This window comes from Protopterus annectens, chromosome 17.part0 (genome assembly GCF_019279795.1).
Source record: "Protopterus annectens isolate FY-2018-M chromosome 17.part0, PAN1.0, whole genome shotgun sequence".
Lineage (NCBI taxonomy): Eukaryota > Metazoa > Chordata > Ceratodontiformes > Protopteridae > Protopterus > Protopterus annectens.
This window is the reverse complement of record NC_056751.1, coordinates 664,711,003-664,733,273: the sequence shown is the minus strand read 5'-3', so window position 1 is coordinate 664,733,273 and position 22,271 is coordinate 664,711,003. Positions and strand designations below refer to the sequence as shown.

The following is a 22,271-nucleotide window of genomic DNA, read 5'->3' as shown; positions in this document are numbered from 1 at the left end:
CAGGGCTTTATCAGTTAAGTTATTCTGCATAAACTTCCTCCCACCTGAATATATGCATTTTAATGCAGGTTGGTGATGTGACACCCGACATCCAGTCATATGACATATTGCGCTACCTGCACCATCGGCATTCTCATGCTACTGCTTAATCTCTTTTTCCAGGTTTCTTTACTGTTACTATTGTCATCGTCCATGTATCCACTGGCACCTTCCTGTCCTGCTTACATCACAATGGAGTGTAAATCTCACCTGCTGTCACTCTTCATCCTCCTGCCAGAAAGGTCCTTCCAGCTCATTCTTCATTACCTTGTTTGTCAAAGTCCTATTATAACCTTACTTGCCTATTCATATGGTTACTTCAGACCCCACCTGAGCTAATTCTCAACTTTAACAGACATACTGCCTTATCTATCAGTTTCTTCTTCTTACAGTTCTCATCCTTCCACCCACATAATTGACGGTGAGATAAAGCCCACATGTTGCCCAGATGACCAGCTTTCAGCTAGTAGAATGGGTGCTGGAAGGGCCACAGGAGAGGCTGGGAATACTAAAGGTGCCATGTTCCAGCCAGAGCATCTAACCCACCATTCCCTTCCTCCCATCCTTGGCTTGTAGCGCACCTGTCCCACACTATGAAAGTCTTTTTCTAACCTCTTTTTGCTAGGGATGTTTACTAGTATTTTTAATAAATAAGCATCTGCAAATCAGGTGTCAGATTGACTGAAGTTTAATTAACTTAAGGGGTGGACAATAATTATCAAGTTTTAGAGCACAGCAAGGACACTGACAATGGATTACAGAACATACAATGTAGAACTAGACATTTTACAATTATTTTGATGGACTAGATTTTACTAATGTCTAAAAACTGAATTAAATCTATTAGTGCAACTGCAAAAACAAATTTAAATCTGATTTATAAATCAGAGCGTAATGTGTATACCTGTCCATATGACAAAGAAGCAAATAATTTACATAGGAGGCTAGCATATCAGCATTGCATCTTCACGCACTCTACTTACTGGAACCGGTGTAACCCAGTGAGGATGGCCTTTATGGAGAGGTAGATAAAATGCTTCATTTCTATGATCTCTTTTTATGAAATTACCCCTTATCTCGATTAATTCATATATATGCCCTTCCCGTAAACATTGCTGAGACACCAGTTGAGAATGTTATTTACTCCTCTGTAAGAAGTTTCTGCTAGTAAATATAATTACAGCCACATTCCTCTCAGTCTGAACTTAGACCGAGTTTGCTCTTTTGTTTTGTTTTTCCAAAAATAGTGAAAATTCTTTGCTGAATAGTTAGAAATGCAGCCGGAACTTTATAAGTAGACATTTGTCTGTAAGTAGTGTTTTAGTTAAGCATTACATAGTGTTTGGGTGCAGGTATTTGTGGGTTTTATGCTTCATTGTTGTGATGTGGTCATGAGGGTGAAGCTTGGAAAGCTAGCTATGGGTAAACCACTATTGCTCATAGCCAGAAATAGAGAATAGTGCTATTACACAATGATATTAATTTAAGAAACATCTTGCCTTTTAAAAAATGCCATTATGTGATGCAGTTATTAGTTTTATGGGTGTGCTGTGCTCATTGTATTAAGCTTCAGTGAGTCTTATGACTTTATATGCATTTTACTTGTGCTTTAGTTGTGCAATATATATTTGATAAACATCTGTTATATATGATAATTAGTGTTAAAATACGTAATGTTATGTTAAACTGTACAATGGTATTATTTAAAAGAGAAAAAAGGAAATGTATATCCTTTTTTGTAAATAATGTCATTGCGTGTTCAGCCTTCGTTTTCCATTTTTTCTTTTTGTTGTTGACAAGAGTGTTTGGGGACAACTTTGTGATGTATTGTACATGTGTAAGTCTTGGTAAGTGACTACATTGCTTTAGTGCAGTTTCTGAAAGAAGGAATGTGACACTACTTTTTAAAGTTGGGATTATTGTACTTGTGAAAATTATGTATTTTATTGGTGGGGTCAAACAAGGTAATTTTCAGGGTGGAATTACACGTATGTATTTAAAGAATAAACTGTTCTACTAATGTTTAATAATTATCAGCAGCTGTCATACTTTTTCCCCTTTCAGTAGTCAGTCTGTTTTGTATTTCAGCAGTGGTAGTTAACTCATTGCTGATTAGTCTGCTTTGTATTTCAGCAGTGGTAGTAAACTCATTGCTGATTAGTCTGCTTTGTATTTCAGCAGCGGTAGTAAACTCATTGCTGATCAGGCTGTTTTGTATTTCAACAGCGGTAGTAAACTCATTGCTGATCAGGCTGTTTTATATTTCAGCAGTGGTAGTAAACTCATCAGGCTGTTTTGTATTTCAGCAGCGGTAGTAAACTCGTTGCTGATTAGTCTGCTTTGTATTTTAGCAGTGGTAGTAAAGTCATTGCTGATTAGTCTGCTTTGTGTTTCAGCAGCGGTAGTAAACTCATTGCTGATTAGGCTGTTTTGTATTTCAGCAGCGGTAGTAAACTCATTGCTGATTAGTCTGCTTTGTATTTCAGCAGCGGTAGTAAACTCATTGCTGATTAGTCTGCTTTGTATTTCAGCAGCAGTAGTAAACTCGTTGCTGATTAGTCTGCTTTGTATTTCAGCAGCGGTAGTAAACTCATTGCTGATTAGGCTGTTTTATATTTCAGCAGCGGTAGTAAACTCATTGCTGAATTACTACACGTACAGCTACAGTGATTCCCATTTCCAGTCAGCTTCATGGCTTTAGCATATAATTGCCTAACACAGTATAACATCTAGCATTTTCCCCTTTACTTGTTTTAATCCACTGTAGTACTACAGATTGTTAGATTCCGCAGCTGCAATATTACCTTGAAAATGCCATTTGGTTATCATGAATTATTTTTATAGGTTTATACTAGAAAATTTTCACATTGTGTGTCTTGGATACATAGGGACAGTCTTTTAATCCTGATATATAACCAGCATGGAAATAATCTTTTAAAAGAAAGTATTTTAAATACATAGGCATTTATATAATTAAAAAAAAACAGCTTAGGTGGACAGTGTTGTAAGCATTCAACAGTTTACACTGGTTCATAACTAAACTTGGAATAAAATTATAATTACCTAGGAAAACAAATGCATTAAATAAGACTAATAATTAAAATGTTTTTTTGCTGAAATATTTATACAATGCACTTTAATGGCAGTTAAATACTACTCTTCATTATTCAGCCAAAACAGGACAAAATGCATCTTGATTTAGTAATACAGTAGTCATCTGGGGAGTATATGAGGACAACATCAAAAATCTGATACAGGGATTCATAGGCAAGTGATATGCTCCTCTGCAGAGCTAATATATGAAGAGGTTGCTGCATAGATGGATAGCTAATCAGTCATGCATTTGGCATTGTCTTAGAATTCCCCGTTTCCTGTGCTTGGCTATTACATTCATTAATTAGTGCTTAACTATGCACAATATGTCTGTGAATCCCAGAAAGTGTGTGAAGGGGTGCATGTGAGTTGTGGGGAGAAGAAAGATGGCGAATCATACACTTTTGTATTGTTTTTAACAAGCTAGGCCATGCCTCTAGAGTTTTCATTTTTCCAACTTCTGCATTTGTACTGATTTAGGGATCTTCATTTTTTTATGGATTTTGTTTCCTCCCTGATATCACCTGAACAAGGTCTGTTAACTGCTAATTTGATCCTTCAGGTGACGGGGCATTAGCTTTCTCAACCATCACTTCACTGTTGAAATTATATTCTTATTATAATGCCTTATATGCTAATGTCAAACTCTCACTTGAGAGAGTAATGTGGCCCCACCTGTAATCAAGAATATGATTCTGTGTGTTCTCCCCATGTGAACCCCAGGAGTCTGCCTAATCAAGCCATCTGCCCTGAAGTCCCCTGTAGTTATTAAGAGTACCTAATCACTGGGATTGTAGAATCCCTTTCCTTGAGAAAACTGAATATATCACATAGCCTCACACTATACTTACTATTTAAGATTCCTCACCTCAACAGTACTGATCCACTATTCAAATCCAAGTCCTTAGTGGTGTGGCCAGGCAACTGACCACTACATGTCTAGGTTAGCTTGTAAGGAAAGTAATTTGCTGATTTTGTAATTTGTAACTGAATGCTTTTATTCGTCTTAAATGGATTAAACATTTTATTAAAAAGTGACAGTATTAAAAGTAGAAATGTAATTATTATAGTATATGCTTGGGTGTAATATTTGGTTATGTTTATCCAAACCAGATTTTGAATGCGTATCGAATGGCAGACCAACAAGCTGTGACCTTGGTGTATTTTGTAAAGAATCAAAGTGCTCTCGTAAATGGTACCATGTCAAGCAATCTCCTTAACAAACTTTCAGCAGAGCTAGTGGGTTTCTACCTTTCCTACCCCCCACTTATCATCGCGGAACGTAAGTGTGCTACTCTGTATTTTGATGCCTTTCTACAGAATCACGCATTAAGTTAAAGATATTAAGTTAATTGCAGTGCATTCGTTTTAATAGACAAATGAAGGAAATTCAAGGTGCCATGTTAAATTATTACTGAATGCCATACAGAATGATCTATTTTTTATTCATGTAGGTGCAAATGACATTATGTCACTGCCTGCCAGATGTAGAAGTCATTTTCAGAGTCTTGGTCAATTTTATTCTGAGCTGCCATATCAGTATTAAACCTTAGCTACAGTTGTGGGCATTATTAGATATATGAGTGTGGTGGTCAGACTTATTTTCTACACTGATAGTAAAACACACTTTTGAAATATTTTTCCTCAATGAAGCATGGAACACGTATGGTTTTAATTATGGTACAACATGTTTTGTAATCAGTTTGCTAATTCTTTTGAAGTATGAATTTTAGAATATCCAAGGGAGATCTTGTATACAACGTATAATCACATATTTGCCAAACACTGTTATGACAGCAATATTAGTGTCTTTAACTGCATGGCTTATTATGTTCATCTTTAAGATGAACAAATACCAAAAAGAGAATTTAGACGGTTCAGAAACCATCTACATTCACAGATATTTTCTGCTACATGTGCATGGTTTAAGCAAGCGTATTTTGTTCTGTTGAAGCTTTTGTTGCACAAATGTTGCTGTGACACTGTAATGGTTTTATCAAAGTCTTGTTATAGTCATTGTCTACCATTTATGCTATAGGGGTAGAATTTTGTTTCTCAGTTGTACTGTTTTAACTCTAACTAAATTATTTAATAGATTACTTGCTTTCACTGCTGAGTATTAAAAGCTGATGCATAGGGCTTTACTTTTTTATGTCCTTGGTATAACACGGGTTAAGCACTTTTTTGTCGAGTGAAAACTGTTCTGTGAAACATATTGCACAGTAGAAGAATTGTGCCTAGCTAGCATTACCTCAGTCTTTTTCTTAGGACTGGTAAACTGAGAGCACTACATTATACTTGTATTACAATAGGAGATGCACAGTGGTCACATGTAAGTTATAGTCAATTGCAATTACCTGGTCATTTTAAGCAACCAAGGCTAAACCTGCCCTTGTAGCTGGAAGATGCATACCAGAAAGAATGGACACCACCTTTTTAACTAAACTGGATAACACTGGGTTGGAACATATATAGAAGGAAGACAACCCCGTATTACGCTAGATGCATTCCTAGTCATACTCACTGCTGTACAAAACAAACTATTCGTATAAAGGGCTAAGAGATGTCTTTGCATCACCCCTTCCATTAAAGCACAGGCAAAAGATTGAAACAGGCCCTGGAGTCACAGGAAGTTTATAAAAGGAATATCTTTCAAATCTTCTTTCTCAGCAGTTTCTGCAGGATAATTACAAAATACAGCAAAAAGTATGCATATCACATATAAACAAACTATTCTTATGATCTACCCTAAACTCTTTGGAAGGTAATTGAAGATGTGGTAGTTCATCTAACTCACTGAATTCCAAAAAACACCAACTATACTAATTCTACTAATAATACTTCTATGCTAATTCCACCAATACTACCAACGACACTAATTACAACAATAATACCAAACTGTGCTAATTCTAACAGTAATTCTAAATGCACTAATTCCAACAATGATACTAATCCACTAATTCCATCAATAATACTAGCTAAACTAATCACACCAATAATACGAGCTACACTAATTCCACCAATAATACCAAGTACATTAATTACATCAGTGACACTAACTAGAGTACTCCCACCAATAATGCCAACTATACTAATTTGACCAATAATACCAACTACATTAATTCCATTAATAATACTAACTAGACTAATCCCACCAATAATACTAACTTCACTAATTCCACCAATCATACTGATTACAGCAATTCCGCCAATAATACCAGCTACACTAATTTCACCAATAATACTAACTACATTAATTCCACCAGTAATGCCACCTACACTAATTTTGCCAATAATACTAACTACTTTAATTGCACCAATAATACTAACTACATTAATTCCACCAATGAAACCAACTACACTAATTCTACTAATAATATTAATTGCATTAATTCCACCAATAATACCAACTACACGAATTCCCTTATCTGCAGAATTAAGTAGCATATTGTTGCAATAAAAACTCTTGTTTGTATATTTCTCTCTGTGTATGTGAATTTATGTGCATGCGTGTGAGTGCTTGCTTGTGTGTGTGTGTGTGTGTGTGTGTGTGCGTGCGTGCTCTTGCGTGTGTGTACATGTGTATATATACAGGTGCGCGTTTTAGTATGTGCGTGCATGCATGTGTGTGTGCACATGTGTGTGTTAGTGTATGTACATGTTCGTGTGAGTCTGTGTGTGTGTGTCTGTGCATGTGTACATATGTACTTGTGTGCATTTGTGTATGTGTGTGCATGTGTACGTGTGTATTTGTGTATGTGTGTGCGTGTGTTATGTTTTGAGTTTATGTATATGTTGAGGTGTTTACTGAATCGGAATCTTCTATTCTGACCCATCCACATACCTCTCAAGCCATTAGTGCAAAAAATCTGGACAAAACCTGACAGAGTGGGGGGACAAAGGCCCAAAAATAGGGACACATTTTCAATAAAAAGTTTTTAGAATAACAGGATTTGCTTTAGCATGCATTTTTCTGATGGATATGAAGTCTGAAATACAAATGTATGTCATTATATAGTGACTTCAATCCTGAGATCATCTCAGTGATTTGCCAAAAAATCACAAATGTTACAAGGAAGAGAAGAAAAATATGAGGCAAAACCTGGACATTCTGCAAGAATCTGGACAGTTGAGAGGTGTGCATCCAGCGTGTACATCTGTACAGCTGGAGGCTTTACACATGTAGAGAAGATTGCAATCTTACTCAAAGGTTTTAAACTGTGTGGTATACTTAGGCAGGAGACATAAAATGTGTCTACTTTGTCCTCAAGGTCATGTATTAGATCCACTGTGGGGTGAGACACTGGCATGTATGTGATTCATAAACAGAACTGTGTGATGACAATGCATTATATACAAAACAGGAAAGTGTGTGTGTGTGTGTGTGTGTGTGTGTATATATATATATATATATATATATATATATATATATATATATATATATATATATATATGTATGTGTGTGTGTGTGTGTGTGTGTGTGTGTGTGTGTGTGGGTCTATGTATATATGTATAAATATATATATATATATATATATATATATATATATATATATATATACCAGTCCCAGACAATAGGTGCATGCGAACGTACTGGTGGGTGCACGGAATAAATAACAAATCCCCAAAACAACTCCAGCACTCCACAGAAACAAATGAAATAAACAGCACTGGTTAGAAGAAGTTTATTCAGGCATGGCCTGCCCAACACAGACCGGTGACCGGTTTCACCTAAAGCACCATCAGTGTGTAATTCAGATAGGCAGAAACCCGGATTTAAGTACTTGAAATACAAACACCAGCAGCACACATTTAAAGATACAAACACACTTGTAACCCTATTCAACACTTTTACCCTGGAGTTGCAAATTGAAACAAAACCAAGTGATAATATTATTAAAAACATGTACATCCCCCAATATTATGCCCAAATAATAATATTACTATATTATTATATAATATTTACCAATCTTAATACAATAAATACTGTGAAATACATAGGCATATATATAAAAAACAGAAAACCTTACAAAGCATAACATAACTACAAAACTACCCTGCTAATACATTCACTCCTTCCCACTATGTTCAATTTACTATACAGAAAAACATTTTGTAAAATGTAACTCTAATATATCAAAATATTCTAACTGGAATGTAATTTAGGGTAGAAAAATATATTATGTTTTCAGATATTTTGTGAATATATATAGTGTGTTAGGGTGTTAGGTCAAATAAAGATTGAACACCCCTATATTAATTATAAACTATTATGCATCTATTAGTCTGGTTTCTATATATAATTACCACTGGTCATTCAAGCCAGGTTTAAAGAGTGTCCCCAAATTTACAATCTACCGACGTTCCTTTTGAGTTAATAACTTATGTTTATGTGTAACATTGTTATCCTGCATAATGACCATATCGATACCTACAAAAACAAAATGCGCTGTGGTATTGAACCATCTTATGCTTATATAAAGCACTTCAAAGTCTCTGACATTTTATATCGCTGATATGAAGAGCAATTCTTTGTTTAAGTGTGCAAGAAGTCTGTCCTACATAGAATGCTCCGCATTGGCAAACTGCCATATAAATGACCCATGAGCTACTGCATTTTATAAGGTATTTAATGTCAAACACCCTCTTCGTATTCACTGATGTAAAATATTTGGTTTTTGCCATCAATTTGCAGTGTTTACAGGACCCACAATAAGTACTACCCACTATGCTCATCATGGATTTAGAACTCACCTGTCTGCCTTTTTTGAAAGATGAAAAATATTGCCCCAAGGTCCTACCTTTTCTATGACCAAAATGGCACTGTTCATCTACTATGTTAGTAAAAATGAATCTGAATGCAAAACATGCTAGTATTTAGCCAAAATATCCTTTATATGGAAAGTATTGGTACCATAAGTAGTGATAAACCTAACTTTTTCCTGTTGTGGCCTACCATTTTGCTCTCTATCAACCAATAATGCTGTTCTGTCCATATTATTTAATGCCCTATGGGCTGCTTCAACAATACTTTTTTTATAACCCCTATGGATAAACCTCATCTCCAAATCCATAGCCTGTGCCTCATAGGTAGTTTTCTGAGAACATATTCTTCTCACTCTTTGAAATTGGGACCCTGGAATATTTTGGATTGTATGGCGGGGGTGACAACTGCCGGCATGTAAAAAAGCATTCTTGGAGAATGATTTTCTATACAAATCAGTAATCAGAAAACCCTCAGACGATTTTCTCACCTTAATGTCCAAATATTCAACTTCCTGGATATTGATACCCTCAGTAAATTTAATGCCATATTCATTTTTGTTAAGAAAATCTATAAATTCCCACCAGCCAGCATTGTCACCCCCCCATACAACCCAACAATCATCCAGGTATCTATGCCACATAATGAGATCATTTCTAAATCATATAGGGGCAGTATATATATATATATATATATATATATTGAACTTCTAGATATCCCATAAACAAGTCTGCATAGGTAGGGGCAAAAGTAGCCCCCATTGCTGTTCCTTTTACCTCTAGATACCATTGATTGTGAAACAAGAAGGCATTACGTTCTAACACCAATTTTAGTAACTTGATCAAAAATTATCTTTCCTGTATACTAAATAAACCGGATTGTATCATCCAAAAATCTACAGCCCTAATCCCCCTTCATGTGGAATACTAGTATACAGTGATTGAACATCTAAGGTCCCCAAGTAGTCCTTAGTCGATATTTGCAAATTGTCCATTAAGGACAAAAACTGCTTTGTATCTTGAATCCTGGCTGTAACCAGTGGAAGAAGCTTTTTTAACTTATATTCTAAGTACTCAGACAAAGGTTCAAGTAACGAACCTCTGCCTGCCACTATGGGTGACGTCCAGGTGGATTGTAAAGTGTTTTATGAATCTTGGGGACCATATAAAAATATTGTGATGTTGGATTTTCAACCTGTAACTGCACCATCAAGGAGGATGTGATAATACCTTGATCTTTAGCTTGTTGTAAAAACTTGTCAACTTCCGACTTATATTCTGATGTAGAATCATTACTCTTTGCTAAATAAAATTCAGTGTCAGACAACTGCCGATGTGCCTCCTGTAGATACCATTCCTTCTCCCATATCACAACTGCCATTCCTTTACCAGCTCCCGCTATCACTATATGTTCATTGTTTGCTAAAGATTTAACAGCTTCTTTTTCCAAAGACGTCAAATTGTCAAAACCAGAACAAAAAATACTTGACTGATTAACATGCAAATCTTTTAGAACCAACTGTTCAAAGGTTTTTATTGTACTGTGGTAGGGAGGCATAAATTCAGATTTTTTAAACTGAAAACCCCTTGGGGCACTTCTATGCGAAGCCTCTTCTTTATGTGCAAAAAAATACTTTAAATTAAGATTTCTACAAAAGGTTTTTACATCATTTATAGTATCATATTGAGACACATAGAAAGATGGCACAAAACCCAGACCTTTATTTAACACACTAAGTTCACTAAATGAAAAAGTGTATTTTGCTAGGTTAATGACTAAGTTGTTAACATCGTTAACTTCATTAACACCATTATTCAAAATAGTGTCTATTATTGGTGCAGGCTGTCCTGAAACATCTTCTGTATAGATTTTTCTACGGTGCTTATGACCTGCCCTCCTAAAGGGATTTTGTGTCTCTTCGAGGCTGGAGAAGAAACACCAGGCAATTCACTTGCTTCAGGTTCAGTATCAGTACTGGAAACACTGGAGGAAAACTCTGATGCACTAGATAAAGTATCCTGTCGCCTGAGAATAGAATTAACTCTTTTTCTTTTGGGCCTGGGGACATTTTTGTCTTCCAAGAACCTTACCCCCCGCTGTTGTTTCTTCCAATAGTAAACTGTTGCCATTTTAAAGTCATTAACATCACGTTGATATTTGTTCATTTCCTCTTACACAATTCTTTATTTTATATATATATATATATATATATATATATATATATATATATACATACATACATACAGTGTATGGGTCTACTTGAGAAGACTGAAAAAACAAAAGATTGAATCTCAAAAGACTGAAAATTCAAAAAATACCAAACACACTGAATGCATTTTTAATGCAGGGGGCAAGCCCCCCCTGCACCCCTCATGTGATGGACTGCACCCTTCCACCCTCTGCTAACTATATATGCCAACTCCAAGATCGCACAACAGAGGAGAAGGGGCTACTTTGAAATATCGAGTTCCAGTTAACCAAACATCATAGTCCCGAAAAGAAAATATCAAAAACAGAAATACCAAACTCTGAAGTTTTCTCAAGGTAAGTAAACACTTGCCCTGCCTTGCACAAAATATGAACCAAGGTAAGTAAAACCCACCTAGGTGGGGGCCTATGCCCCTCACACCCCCCAGTGTGGGGGGCTGTGCCCCCCATCCCTAACTGTATATACCAACTCCAAGAGCACACTACAGTGGAGAAAAGGGCATGTTGGGCAAGTGGTTACTTCCACTGAAAAAATATTGATGTGTGTGTGTGTGTGTGTGTGTGTGTGTGTGTGTGTGTGTGTGTGGGTTCACGATGAAATCTTGAAATACTGAAATCCCGAATTTCAGTATTTTGAAATTACATAGCCGAAACCTTCAAATCCCGAAAACCCATAACCGCGAAACTCAAAATCCCGAACTTACACTACACATAAAGCGCACACACAAACATGCCTACAACTTCCCCCCCACAAGCACACAGACAAACATAGACCACATACAAGCAGGGGGGAAAGCCACCCCCCATGTGGGGGGCTTCGCTCCACACCCCCTACTTATATATACTGACTCCGAGATCGCACAATCAGACTCACAAAGGTAACTCACACCCACACATTTCACAGTCCCTCGCACACACACATCACAGTCACAACACACACGGACATATACTAAAGCCCTTAACCATCACACTTACACATACATACATACCGAACTAACACCTAACCATTCACACATCGCAACACCAGAAGCGCTAATTCAAAATCTCCATACTTCGGGATTTTGAATTTCGCGCTTCTGATGTTTCAGGATTTCAAGGCTTCGGTGTTATAATTTCGAAATACTGAAATTTGGGTTTCAGTATTTTTGAAATTATGAACGGAACCCGTGTGTGTGTGTGTGTGTGTGTGTGTGTGTGTGTGTGTGTGTGTGTGTATATATTTATATATGTGTGTGTGTGTGTGTATATATATATATATAGAGAGAGAGAGAGAGAGAGAGAGAGAGAGAGAGAGATGTTCATGTATGCAGTTCAGGCACAACAGCCTATTGTGTATTATGTTGTACTGTGGAAACCTGTAGCCACTCCCTCCCAAAATCTAGTTCTGATGTTCATATTAAGCACACACATGCATATGCTGGGATTGTGTATGTGAGTTTGTATCTGGTTGTGTTACTGATTGCTAGTCTGTGCAGCAAGTGCTTGTGGGATCCTTAATGTGCAGGACTGGAACACATGATTCATGACATTATGAGCCTACATGCAGCTCATTACCCATTCCTAGGTATCAAGCAGTACTTCCATCCAATTAATGAGTAGTTCAATGTGTATGATGTCACTGTGCTATTGTATTTCAAGCCCCCTATTGGCCTTTCCAATAGGAAGTTCAGCCCACACTGGAGCATCTACAAGGTAGCTGTTCTCCAGCAAACAGCGGTGGCAGGTTATGGGAACATGTTTTACCTTTTTTAATATTTTACTGTATCCACCTAGTTTGTGGCCAGGTATATGATGACAACTTTGCATACACATTCCTAGCCACAAGCTGTTCTCTGTGTCTTATAATATCTGCTTGTATATATGTGGAAATTGCTTTGTGGATTGATAACTTTATATTGACAAAAAAAAAAAAAAAAAACAAAGAACCAGACAGAAAAAGACAATAGAAGACCTACTATGTACAAAAATCAAAAGAAACTACAGTCAAGAGAAAAACTCCGCACTTTAATATACAATAGTCACCCTAAACAATGCAAATCATATTAGTGTAGTTCATTAACTGTTATAACTATCCCAGGATTTAAAAATTGTAAGTAGAAAGATTTGGGCATTTGCTTGGGGTTCAGATGACATTTAAGATTTTTTTGTCTTGAATAGTATAATTTTAAGCCTAAGTAAATAAAGAGAAATAAAACAAAATTCTACCACTCTAATCAGGATAATTCCAGCTTAAACATGATGTGTATTTTTATTACCTGCATAAAAGAATATATACATCAAAAGTGGAAAAATAAATGAAACCAATAAAGAAAGTTATAAAGCTAAGTCTAGCAATAAAGCAGGTGTGGAAAGATTGCTTAGGCTTCTGAGTTTTCTTTATTAGGATGCAAAGGCCAAGTGGAAATAGCAAATAAAATCAAAGCATTCAGACTTTAAGTCCAACAGGCTCAGTTCAATGTATTTGTGAGTGTACAGGACACCAGACCAAGTGAATATAAATTGGAAATGAAAGTAAACAATACAGAAGCTCTCCGATCTCTGATCTTGTAGCCCAGGCAGGTATGACCCTGGCCCTGAGTAGCATCCTGCCATCACCCAGAATGATACCACAGTACAAGGACAAAATGATTGACTGCAACAATTGGCTAAGCTTCTGGTGTCATTCTAAGGGGATCCAGTATTTGTCTGCCTGGGACGACATGATCGACAGACCACGATGCTTTGCCAGAGATGGCTTGCATCTGTCGCCCTTGGGATTCTGGATACTGGCTAAGGCTCTTGCTACCTCTATAGTGCCTTTTTTAGGCAAGGTTCAAATGACAAATTCACCACCGTAACAGGTACAAGCAAGCAAAATCTGAGGGTAATTCTACTCAATGCTAGAAGTCTAAACCTCAAAATGCACTCACTGGAGGCACTTCTTAAAATGGAGAACATCAACATCTGTGCAGTGACAAAGACCTGGTTCAAAGCTCCAGAGAGCACCCCTGCATTACCAGGCTATAATTCATACTACACCTATTGGCCACCTAACCCAGAACGAAGCACTAAAGGTGGAGGCGTGTCCATATTCATTAAGGATATCCACACCTCCAGGCTAGCTGAACAGCATAATGCATCCAAGATTATCCAAGTGCAACTAACTCTGGGCAAGACCGCAATTCAAATTGTAGCTTGCTACAGACCCCCCACCATGCCCCAGGATTCCCACTCCTCATTTCTTGATACACTGGAAAGTATTAGGGTACAACCTAACACCCTAATAATGGGCAATTTCAACTACCCCACCATTAACTGGGAAAACTACTCATGTACCAACTCTTTTGCTCAACGTTTTCTGGAATTCGTAAATTCCAACGCCTTGGATCAACTTATTCACACCCCCACCAGGGGCAGTGATATCCTAGACCTGGTCATTACCAACATGGGCAACCGGTGTTCCACACCAGAGGTCAATTCCTCGGTCAGATCCGACCACAAGCTAATCACCCTAGACATCCACATCCTGCCCCCACCCCCAGTTAGGGAAACCACCATAAAAAAAACTTCTCCAAAGCCAACTTCACACTTCTTAAGACAGAAGTGGCAAACTTCATGACACCCATGCAGATGGGCAGTAGAGTTATGACTGCTGAATCCTACACAAATGCACTTTATAAGCACTTACACGAGTGCATGGATTATGCTATCCCTAACAGAACCAAGATGCTATCCTCCAAAAACAGGAAGTTGATCTGGTGATCCTCTGCCATAAATAAACTCTACAACAGAAGAAAGAAACTGTTGCAAAAAAAGAGTAAAATCCCATGACTGGAGGAATGCCCTGGTCAACCTCAGTAAGAAGCTGACATCCCTCATAAAATCATTGAAAGCTAGTTACGAAAACAAAATTGCCACTGACTCTAAAGACAACCACAAAGCATTCTATAGCTATGTCAAGAATCTCAATGGCAACACTCAGATCTGCTCTGAGTTACAGCACAATGACACTAAATATTCAGAACCAACTGATATTGCCAACATCCTGGCAGATAGGTTCAGTGCTAACTTTACCCCCCTCCCACCCCCTAGAGGGCCCATCTCTATACTGGAAGAATGCAGAGTTCCTGTAATCACGGCTGCACAGGTAAAAAACACACTCTCCAAAGCCAAGAACACAGCATCCATGGGACCTGACAATATCCCAGGCTGCGTTCTGCATGAAGTACAGAATGAACTGGTACCCTACCTAAGTACCATGTTCAGTCATAGCCTCAACTCAGGCTTTGTGCCCACTGAATGGCCCACCATGACGGTTATCCCACTCCACAAAGGGGGAGCCATGACAGACCCCGGGAACTACCGCCCCATTAGCCAGATGAGCCTGGTTTGCAAGGCCATGGAAAGTATCATCATGGAACTCATTAAACAAAGACATTGATAATCTCCAAACTCTGGACCCTACCCAGTTCCGATTTGTAAAAGGCAGATCATGTCTCCTAAACCTGATTGACCTCTTTGAAGCAGTCACCAAAGCCATAGATGAGGGTAATCTAGATCTCGTGAAGGCTTTCAACACCATCCCCCACTCTGGAATTATAGATAAGCTCACTAAACTAGGTATAAATCCCTATGTCACATGATGGGCTGCCAACTGGCTCATGGACAGAACCCACACTGTGAAAGTAGCAGACTCCAAATCCGACTTCAGACCAGTGACAACTGGAGTACCACAGGGTTCAGTCCTGGGTCCTCTCCTGTTTGGTATCTACTTCTCTGAAGTACAGGCTAACACAGAAGGTCTTTGGCTAACAAAGTTTGCAGATGACTGCAAACTAGGAGCCATAATCGAAACTCCTAACGATGTGGACATACTACAAAAGGGCCTCACCGAGACAGATGCCTGGTGTCAAAGCCATGGCCTGAAGCTCAATGCCAAAAAGTGTATTGTCATCTCCTTTGGTAAAAACTCTGTACCCATGAACGACCACGTAGCTGGTAGTCTACTTAACGCCGGAAAATGTGATAAGAGACCTTGGGACACAGGTGGACAGTAGTCTCTCCTTTGATAATCACATCGCTACAGTGGTCAGGAAATCCTTCTATGTGGCTCACCTCATCACAAAAGGTTTCTCATCCAGAAAAAAAGAGGTCATTGTTCCCCTCTACTCATCACTCATTAGACCCATTATAGAGTACAATGCTCCTTTTGGTATGTACCTCACAAGACATCTACAACAACTGGAAAGGCACAGAAATACCTCACAAAGAGGATTACTGGCCTCAAACAGATGCCCTACTCAGACAGTCTCAAAAAACACCAGCTTTACTCTGTCACATATCACCTACTCAGAGGCGATCTCTGCCTAACATACAAAGCTATGTCAAACCCAGAGCTGTTGGACATGCTCCACTTAAAGAAATCCTAATCCCTCCGAGCTACACGCTCTAGGGACCTAAACCTTATCATCACAATAAACAGAACATGCTGGAGGGATAGATTCCTGTCCCAGAGACTTCCCATACTCTGGAACAGACTACCTATCTATGTCAAACAGAGCTCCTCATTAGCACTCTTCAAGAAAAAGCTTGATGATTGGCTGGGAGATAGGAAATTCACCCCGGGGATCACTTCTGTGGCTCTGCTCGACAGGTGCACAGGAAAATAATTTTCTTGGGTGGCAAAAGCCAGGTTACATTTTTGGCTAGGCTTATATAGGCCCTAGGGCCAATAGCCTAGTACCCTCCTATGAACCTATGAAGTAGTATGCAGTAAGGAAATATTATTTTACTGACCATCTTTGAGAATTGAGTACTGTCGGCAAAACTACATTTAATACCATTTGGGGTTATTGACTTCACCCTACTTCATATTACTTTTGAAATAATGTATATTTTTGCAATTTAGTTATTACTACATGTCCTCTTACAATGCCTTAATCACATCATATTATAATGAATATATTTGTCACCATACTCCTTTGCTATGGCTCTCAAAACTTGAGAGGCCTGAAAGAAAGTGGCAATACATAATATTTTTTTATACTCCTAGTGTTTAGCCTATAATTTCTAATTTCTCAATAAAGTTTTGGATGAATTCACAACCTTTACTATGACAACATGCCTCCATATATTACTATTAAGCTCCTGCAACTCCATCTTTAAATTGTGGTCCCTAGTTCCTCTTGTGGGTTGAATGCATAGATGTTAAATAAGTGTGCTGTGCTAGGGTGCTGAAAACTGACAGAGAGCAGCCTAGCATAATCCACAGAACTGAAGACTGCATGGTAACTAAGGCATATGTTACTACACAGTCAGTAAACACAACATATGCTTATGAGCCTTTTGTTTTCATACACAATGCAAAGTGAGTCAGACAGAGAGTCAACAGAGGACAATCGCAACCCCATGCAGTGGTGTTTTACTGCATGCACAGATATTCACCTTCAGTAGGGAAGGTAGTAAAGAGGGCGGGATCTCCACTACAGATGCTAGAACCAGCATGGTATTTAGATATGATGATGCTACTGCAGTCCCTTAATGTCTTCTCTGGCACAATAAAGAGGTGTCTTCCAAGCCACATAGATCCAGCAAAATGTTAATCAATAACCAAAGTGCCAATCATCAATAACCAAAGTGCCAATCAACACCATAGTAGTAAAAAAGTACATAGAAACAGATGGATGTCAGTCCACAAGTGTGGAATCACTAAAAAGCAACTGTAGCCTAAACAATCGCATATTAGGTAGCCAGATACTAGGTGATAAGAACAGGCATGGATGAAGGGAGTGATGATGATGATACTGCAATGCATCTAACCAGTTGTAGGCCTATTTGCAGCATGGATCATGGCTGGAACTCTCTTAGGTGCTGTACCTTCTGCACCAGTGACATCAAGTAATGCCTGTATAGAAGAACGCATACATTTCCACATATTCTTAGTCCTTCCACACAGATCAATTGTGTCCTCTCCTCCCTTACAGGTGAGCTATCAGTTATTGTACTCCCACCTGCCCGTGTTAGTTCTTTCAACATACAAATTGCTAACTGAGCGTGGATCAACTGGAGTGTAGTCAGGTTTATATCTCTGTGAGCCACAGAACTGGTTTTATAATTATCTAGTTTCCCTGTCATTTCCCTGCTATGAATGATGACTATAAGAGAAAACACTACACCACTGCAGTATACCTAACACCATGCATTGCCTGTTTATATGTGTGTTTATTTATTTATTTACTGAATTTATTTTATTAAAAATATTTAAATACCCAATTGTAGACATTTTAGTATTAAATGAAACAATGATAGTTCTAATAAAAATAGCAAGAATAAAGTAATTTGGGAACAAGTTGTGTCGCTGAATGTAATTTCAGTGAATGCAAAAAGAGAGGGCTGTTTGCTAAAATTACTTTCACAGACAGTAGAATTTGCTTTTTTTGCATCATCAGAGTTGGTATACAAGTCTGGGGGATGTCCTTCCACAAGGGGGTTGGGGGGGGGGGAAACAAAATTGTTGAGCTGTTCATTGAAGGTGGTTTTGGCAAATGTTTTTTTTCCGTTCACCGAAATTACTTTCAATGACTCGACATGAATTCAAGAAATTTATATGGTAGGAATTAACAAAAATAATAAATAAATACATCAACAAATCAATCAAATGAAAAACAGATAAACAAATGCCTCAACCAATCAATCAATCAACCATTAAACAAACTAAAAAGCAAATACATCAGCAAAGTAACCAATCAACCAAACAATTAATGGTGCAAGCAGAAGCTTGGCTTTTCTTAACATTATCAACATATGCAAATCCATTAAGTCTTGCATAAAGCAACCTTGTTGACAGGCTGCCTGCTTGAAGTAATGGATCTGCATGCATATGTTGGGGTAAGTGTCTGCGTATGAATATTCATAAACTCCATTAGCTAACTACTTTCCTTTTGCAATCTTTTTCTTTTTTGTGTGCGGTGTTTTTGTGGAAGGTGACTTTAAAAGTGTAGGCATCGATCAGGACAGAGTCAATGTGTTTACATATTGATTAGGTGTCTTCAATCCATATTATATATATATATATATATATATATATATATATATATATATATATATATATATATATAAATAAAGTTACCTTTGACTACATCACTGACCCACTACACCGGCATGCAGTATATCAACCACAAATAGTTGAAACTCATTAAAAAAAGACATTTTGTACAGCCCCCAAATACCCTGCTATCCTGCTAATTATATATACCAACTCCAAGACTACATACCAATGAGGAAATGGTAAAATTCCACTCTCCACTGTGTAGTAATCCTCCAAATCAAATGTCACCGTACTGCAATGAACTGGCATTTAGATAAAAAAAAGTCTGCATGCTCCTGCACTGGCCCAGTAATCAAGGAGCCTCAATCCTCACCACTAGCACCAGTGAGGGATGTATACATTGGAAGGATGAAAAGTACACACACAGTAGAGTACCATTTCCCTTAAGAGCACACAGTGATCACAGTCAGTCTGGGGCTGGTTCTCCCTCTTTCTCCAGATTCCCAATAAGACTCCCCACTAGCACAGCTATAGGGTTAAGATCTCAGCTGAGGGTTCAAGCCAAGACCTCCAGCACCCTCTCTGTCCAACCAATGTTTTGTGTCCTTGCCTAAGTAGCTGACACACACTTTGACATTTGATTTATATACAGACACACATACACACCTGGAGAAGGCTGGCACAGGTTTACTAGCTATGCCCATTTCTGCCCAGACTATAAGGTAGTTGTCACTGCCACCAACCTCTACCTATCAGCTACTTAAAGGCCCCAACAAAGGGTGACCAATCCTAGTGTGTAATGTTACTACTATCCAAACAGTAAGTGTGACCAAGACTAAGGCTATTAGGAGAGGGCTGGACACTGTCACCAGATACATTTGCAAGTACTCCAAGAGCTTAAATTTGTCTCACAAATATCAGCCACAAAGATAGGTTTAAATATATTTAATCTTCTTCTTCCAACTTTTCCCAGTTAGGGGTTGCCACAGTGGATCACCTGTCCACTCATGATTGGCAGTGGAGTTATACGGTGTTTAGTTGCCTGCCTGGCGCCCAATCTTCCACAGAAGGCACACACATGCACACACTCATGCCTAGGGCCAATTTAGAGTAATAATAAAATAAGACAATACTCAGTCAACACAGTAACTGCAGAGTTCAGAATCACAGGAAATATTTTAAAACAAAATTGCAGGATGGTCTCAAATAAATACAGAAAACATCTAAACTAATCTTTACTATATTCCTATATATATCTAAAATAAATTACTTTTCCTTAGTTACTTAGTATCAGCAAGGCATATGCAGATAATGATGCATGGATGTTTCTAGGTCCAAGACAAGATACAAAATGCGCAGTCTTTTTCTGAGAGAATTCTTAAATTACTATCAAATATTACTGCTGGGTCAACTTGGATGACATCACTCTTTGTCACCTGCCTTCAGTTCCCAGGCTAACAGATACCAACGACATTTTATCATCTCTGTGTGAGACGTATATATCTTTCAGATGTGCAGCTGTTAGGAAGCAATAAAACACTTTACATTTTAAACCCAGTAATTAAAATTACTTTCAAGATAATAGAAAAACTTCTAGCTCTAGATATAGTGTCTGCTTGCTACATTGAAACTGGGGGATAACACAATCATAAAACACTTTGATTCCAACTTATTTTCTTGATGTTTTGCAAGTTAACTCTGTATGTTCCAGCTTCTACTATTAAAACATAAATTTGAACAGGTATATAGTTTATATACATTTCTATTATTTTCCAGTAGGGAACACTGTGGTTACATTCTTGAAGCTCAGTATATAACATACAGTTCTCTTACATTTGTAAGACAAGTATATGAATCAAATTAATATTCACAAATGGCTTATGATTATTTACAAAATTCCAGATAGTTGGGCTGGCAGTGTCACATGCTCCTCAAAACAATTGATGTAAGATTGAATGAGCAGAATGTTAATGTAAAATGTTGAAACACAGAATGTTGACATGTTCTGAGGATCAAACAGGTTAAACCAAAAGCAACATTTTTTGCAGGGGGTAAGCCACCTCACAACCCCATATGGTGGGGGGCTGGCTGCGCCCCACACAAACCCTACTAATTACAAATGGTCACCTAGCCAGAAATTGTCAATCTCATGCTTATGTGGACCATCTGTTTCTGTCAACCAAATGGTGGCAACCAAACAGAAGCTGACATTGTGCACATTTTACCTTGGGCAATATACCCATACATGGTGTGCATTTATAATGGATATGCACATTGGTTTGTCTTTCACATTGCATTAGCTGGACTGAAAGGAGATCAAGGTCAGCTGGTGATTGCTGGACTTTTGGGCCCTCTTGACATAAATGCAAAGGAAGTATTTTTTACTTTTACTTTTCTTATGGCTTCATGTTAACTCACTTCAGTCACAGTAGTGGTAAGTACAGCTTGCCTTTAGTAAAATTAACTGTTAATAAGGTCATTGGTCCAAGGAGACCATAGTGAATTACATCTATTTTTTTAAGGAGCAGTGATTTCTACATTACTGGTCAAGGCTAATGTGTGCTCATGTGTAGATTTATGGTAGCAAAAGGATGGATACACACTTCTGACTTCACCTGAAAGTTTGTGCTACCTGAAAGGTGGACTGAAGCACATAGGAAAGCTAGACTAATATGTTTAAAGAGTTAAGAAACACTCTGTCACATACGATCCCTTTTTGGATGACAAACAGTTAATTTAAATCACATAAATGTCTAAACACAAACCTTAGTGTGTGATGTAGCTGGTATATTTTTAAGACATCTGTGATGAAAGGAGATACTGCCAGCTAGCTGAAATTTTATAAATAATTATATGTCATTAGTGAATATCTAAATGATTTACACAAGATGCTTGTGTTACAAATGTGTTATAACTGTATGTCATGCGCATATCAAAGTGCTTGTACAGATGTGTGCGTTGAAAAGGTATTTGTAAAATGCTTGTGTTTAAAATGGATCCACGGTGTGCCTACTGGAAGAGAATAGAAATGTTCATGCACTTTTGTAACTGTTTAAATGTATATATTTTAACAGCGGAAACTGGAATAAAGGAAGTTAACTTCAGTCCAGCAAACTTCAGATAAATAACTGAAATTAAATT

The 22,271-nt window shown here is 37.8% G+C and overlaps 1 protein-coding gene across 1 annotated transcript in view; it reads left to right on the top strand.

Annotated features, from left to right (window-relative positions):
- The window catches only part of KIAA1549L (KIAA1549 like), a 1,927,305-nt gene that overhangs the window by 1,001,118 nt on the left and 903,916 nt on the right, over positions 1–22,271 (top strand). The window contains exon 7 of the mRNA XM_044059234.1: positions 4,246–4,414. Coding sequence (XP_043915169.1) covers positions 4,246–4,414 — 169 coding nt within the window. The remainder of the gene's footprint in view (positions 1–4,245; positions 4,415–22,271) is intronic.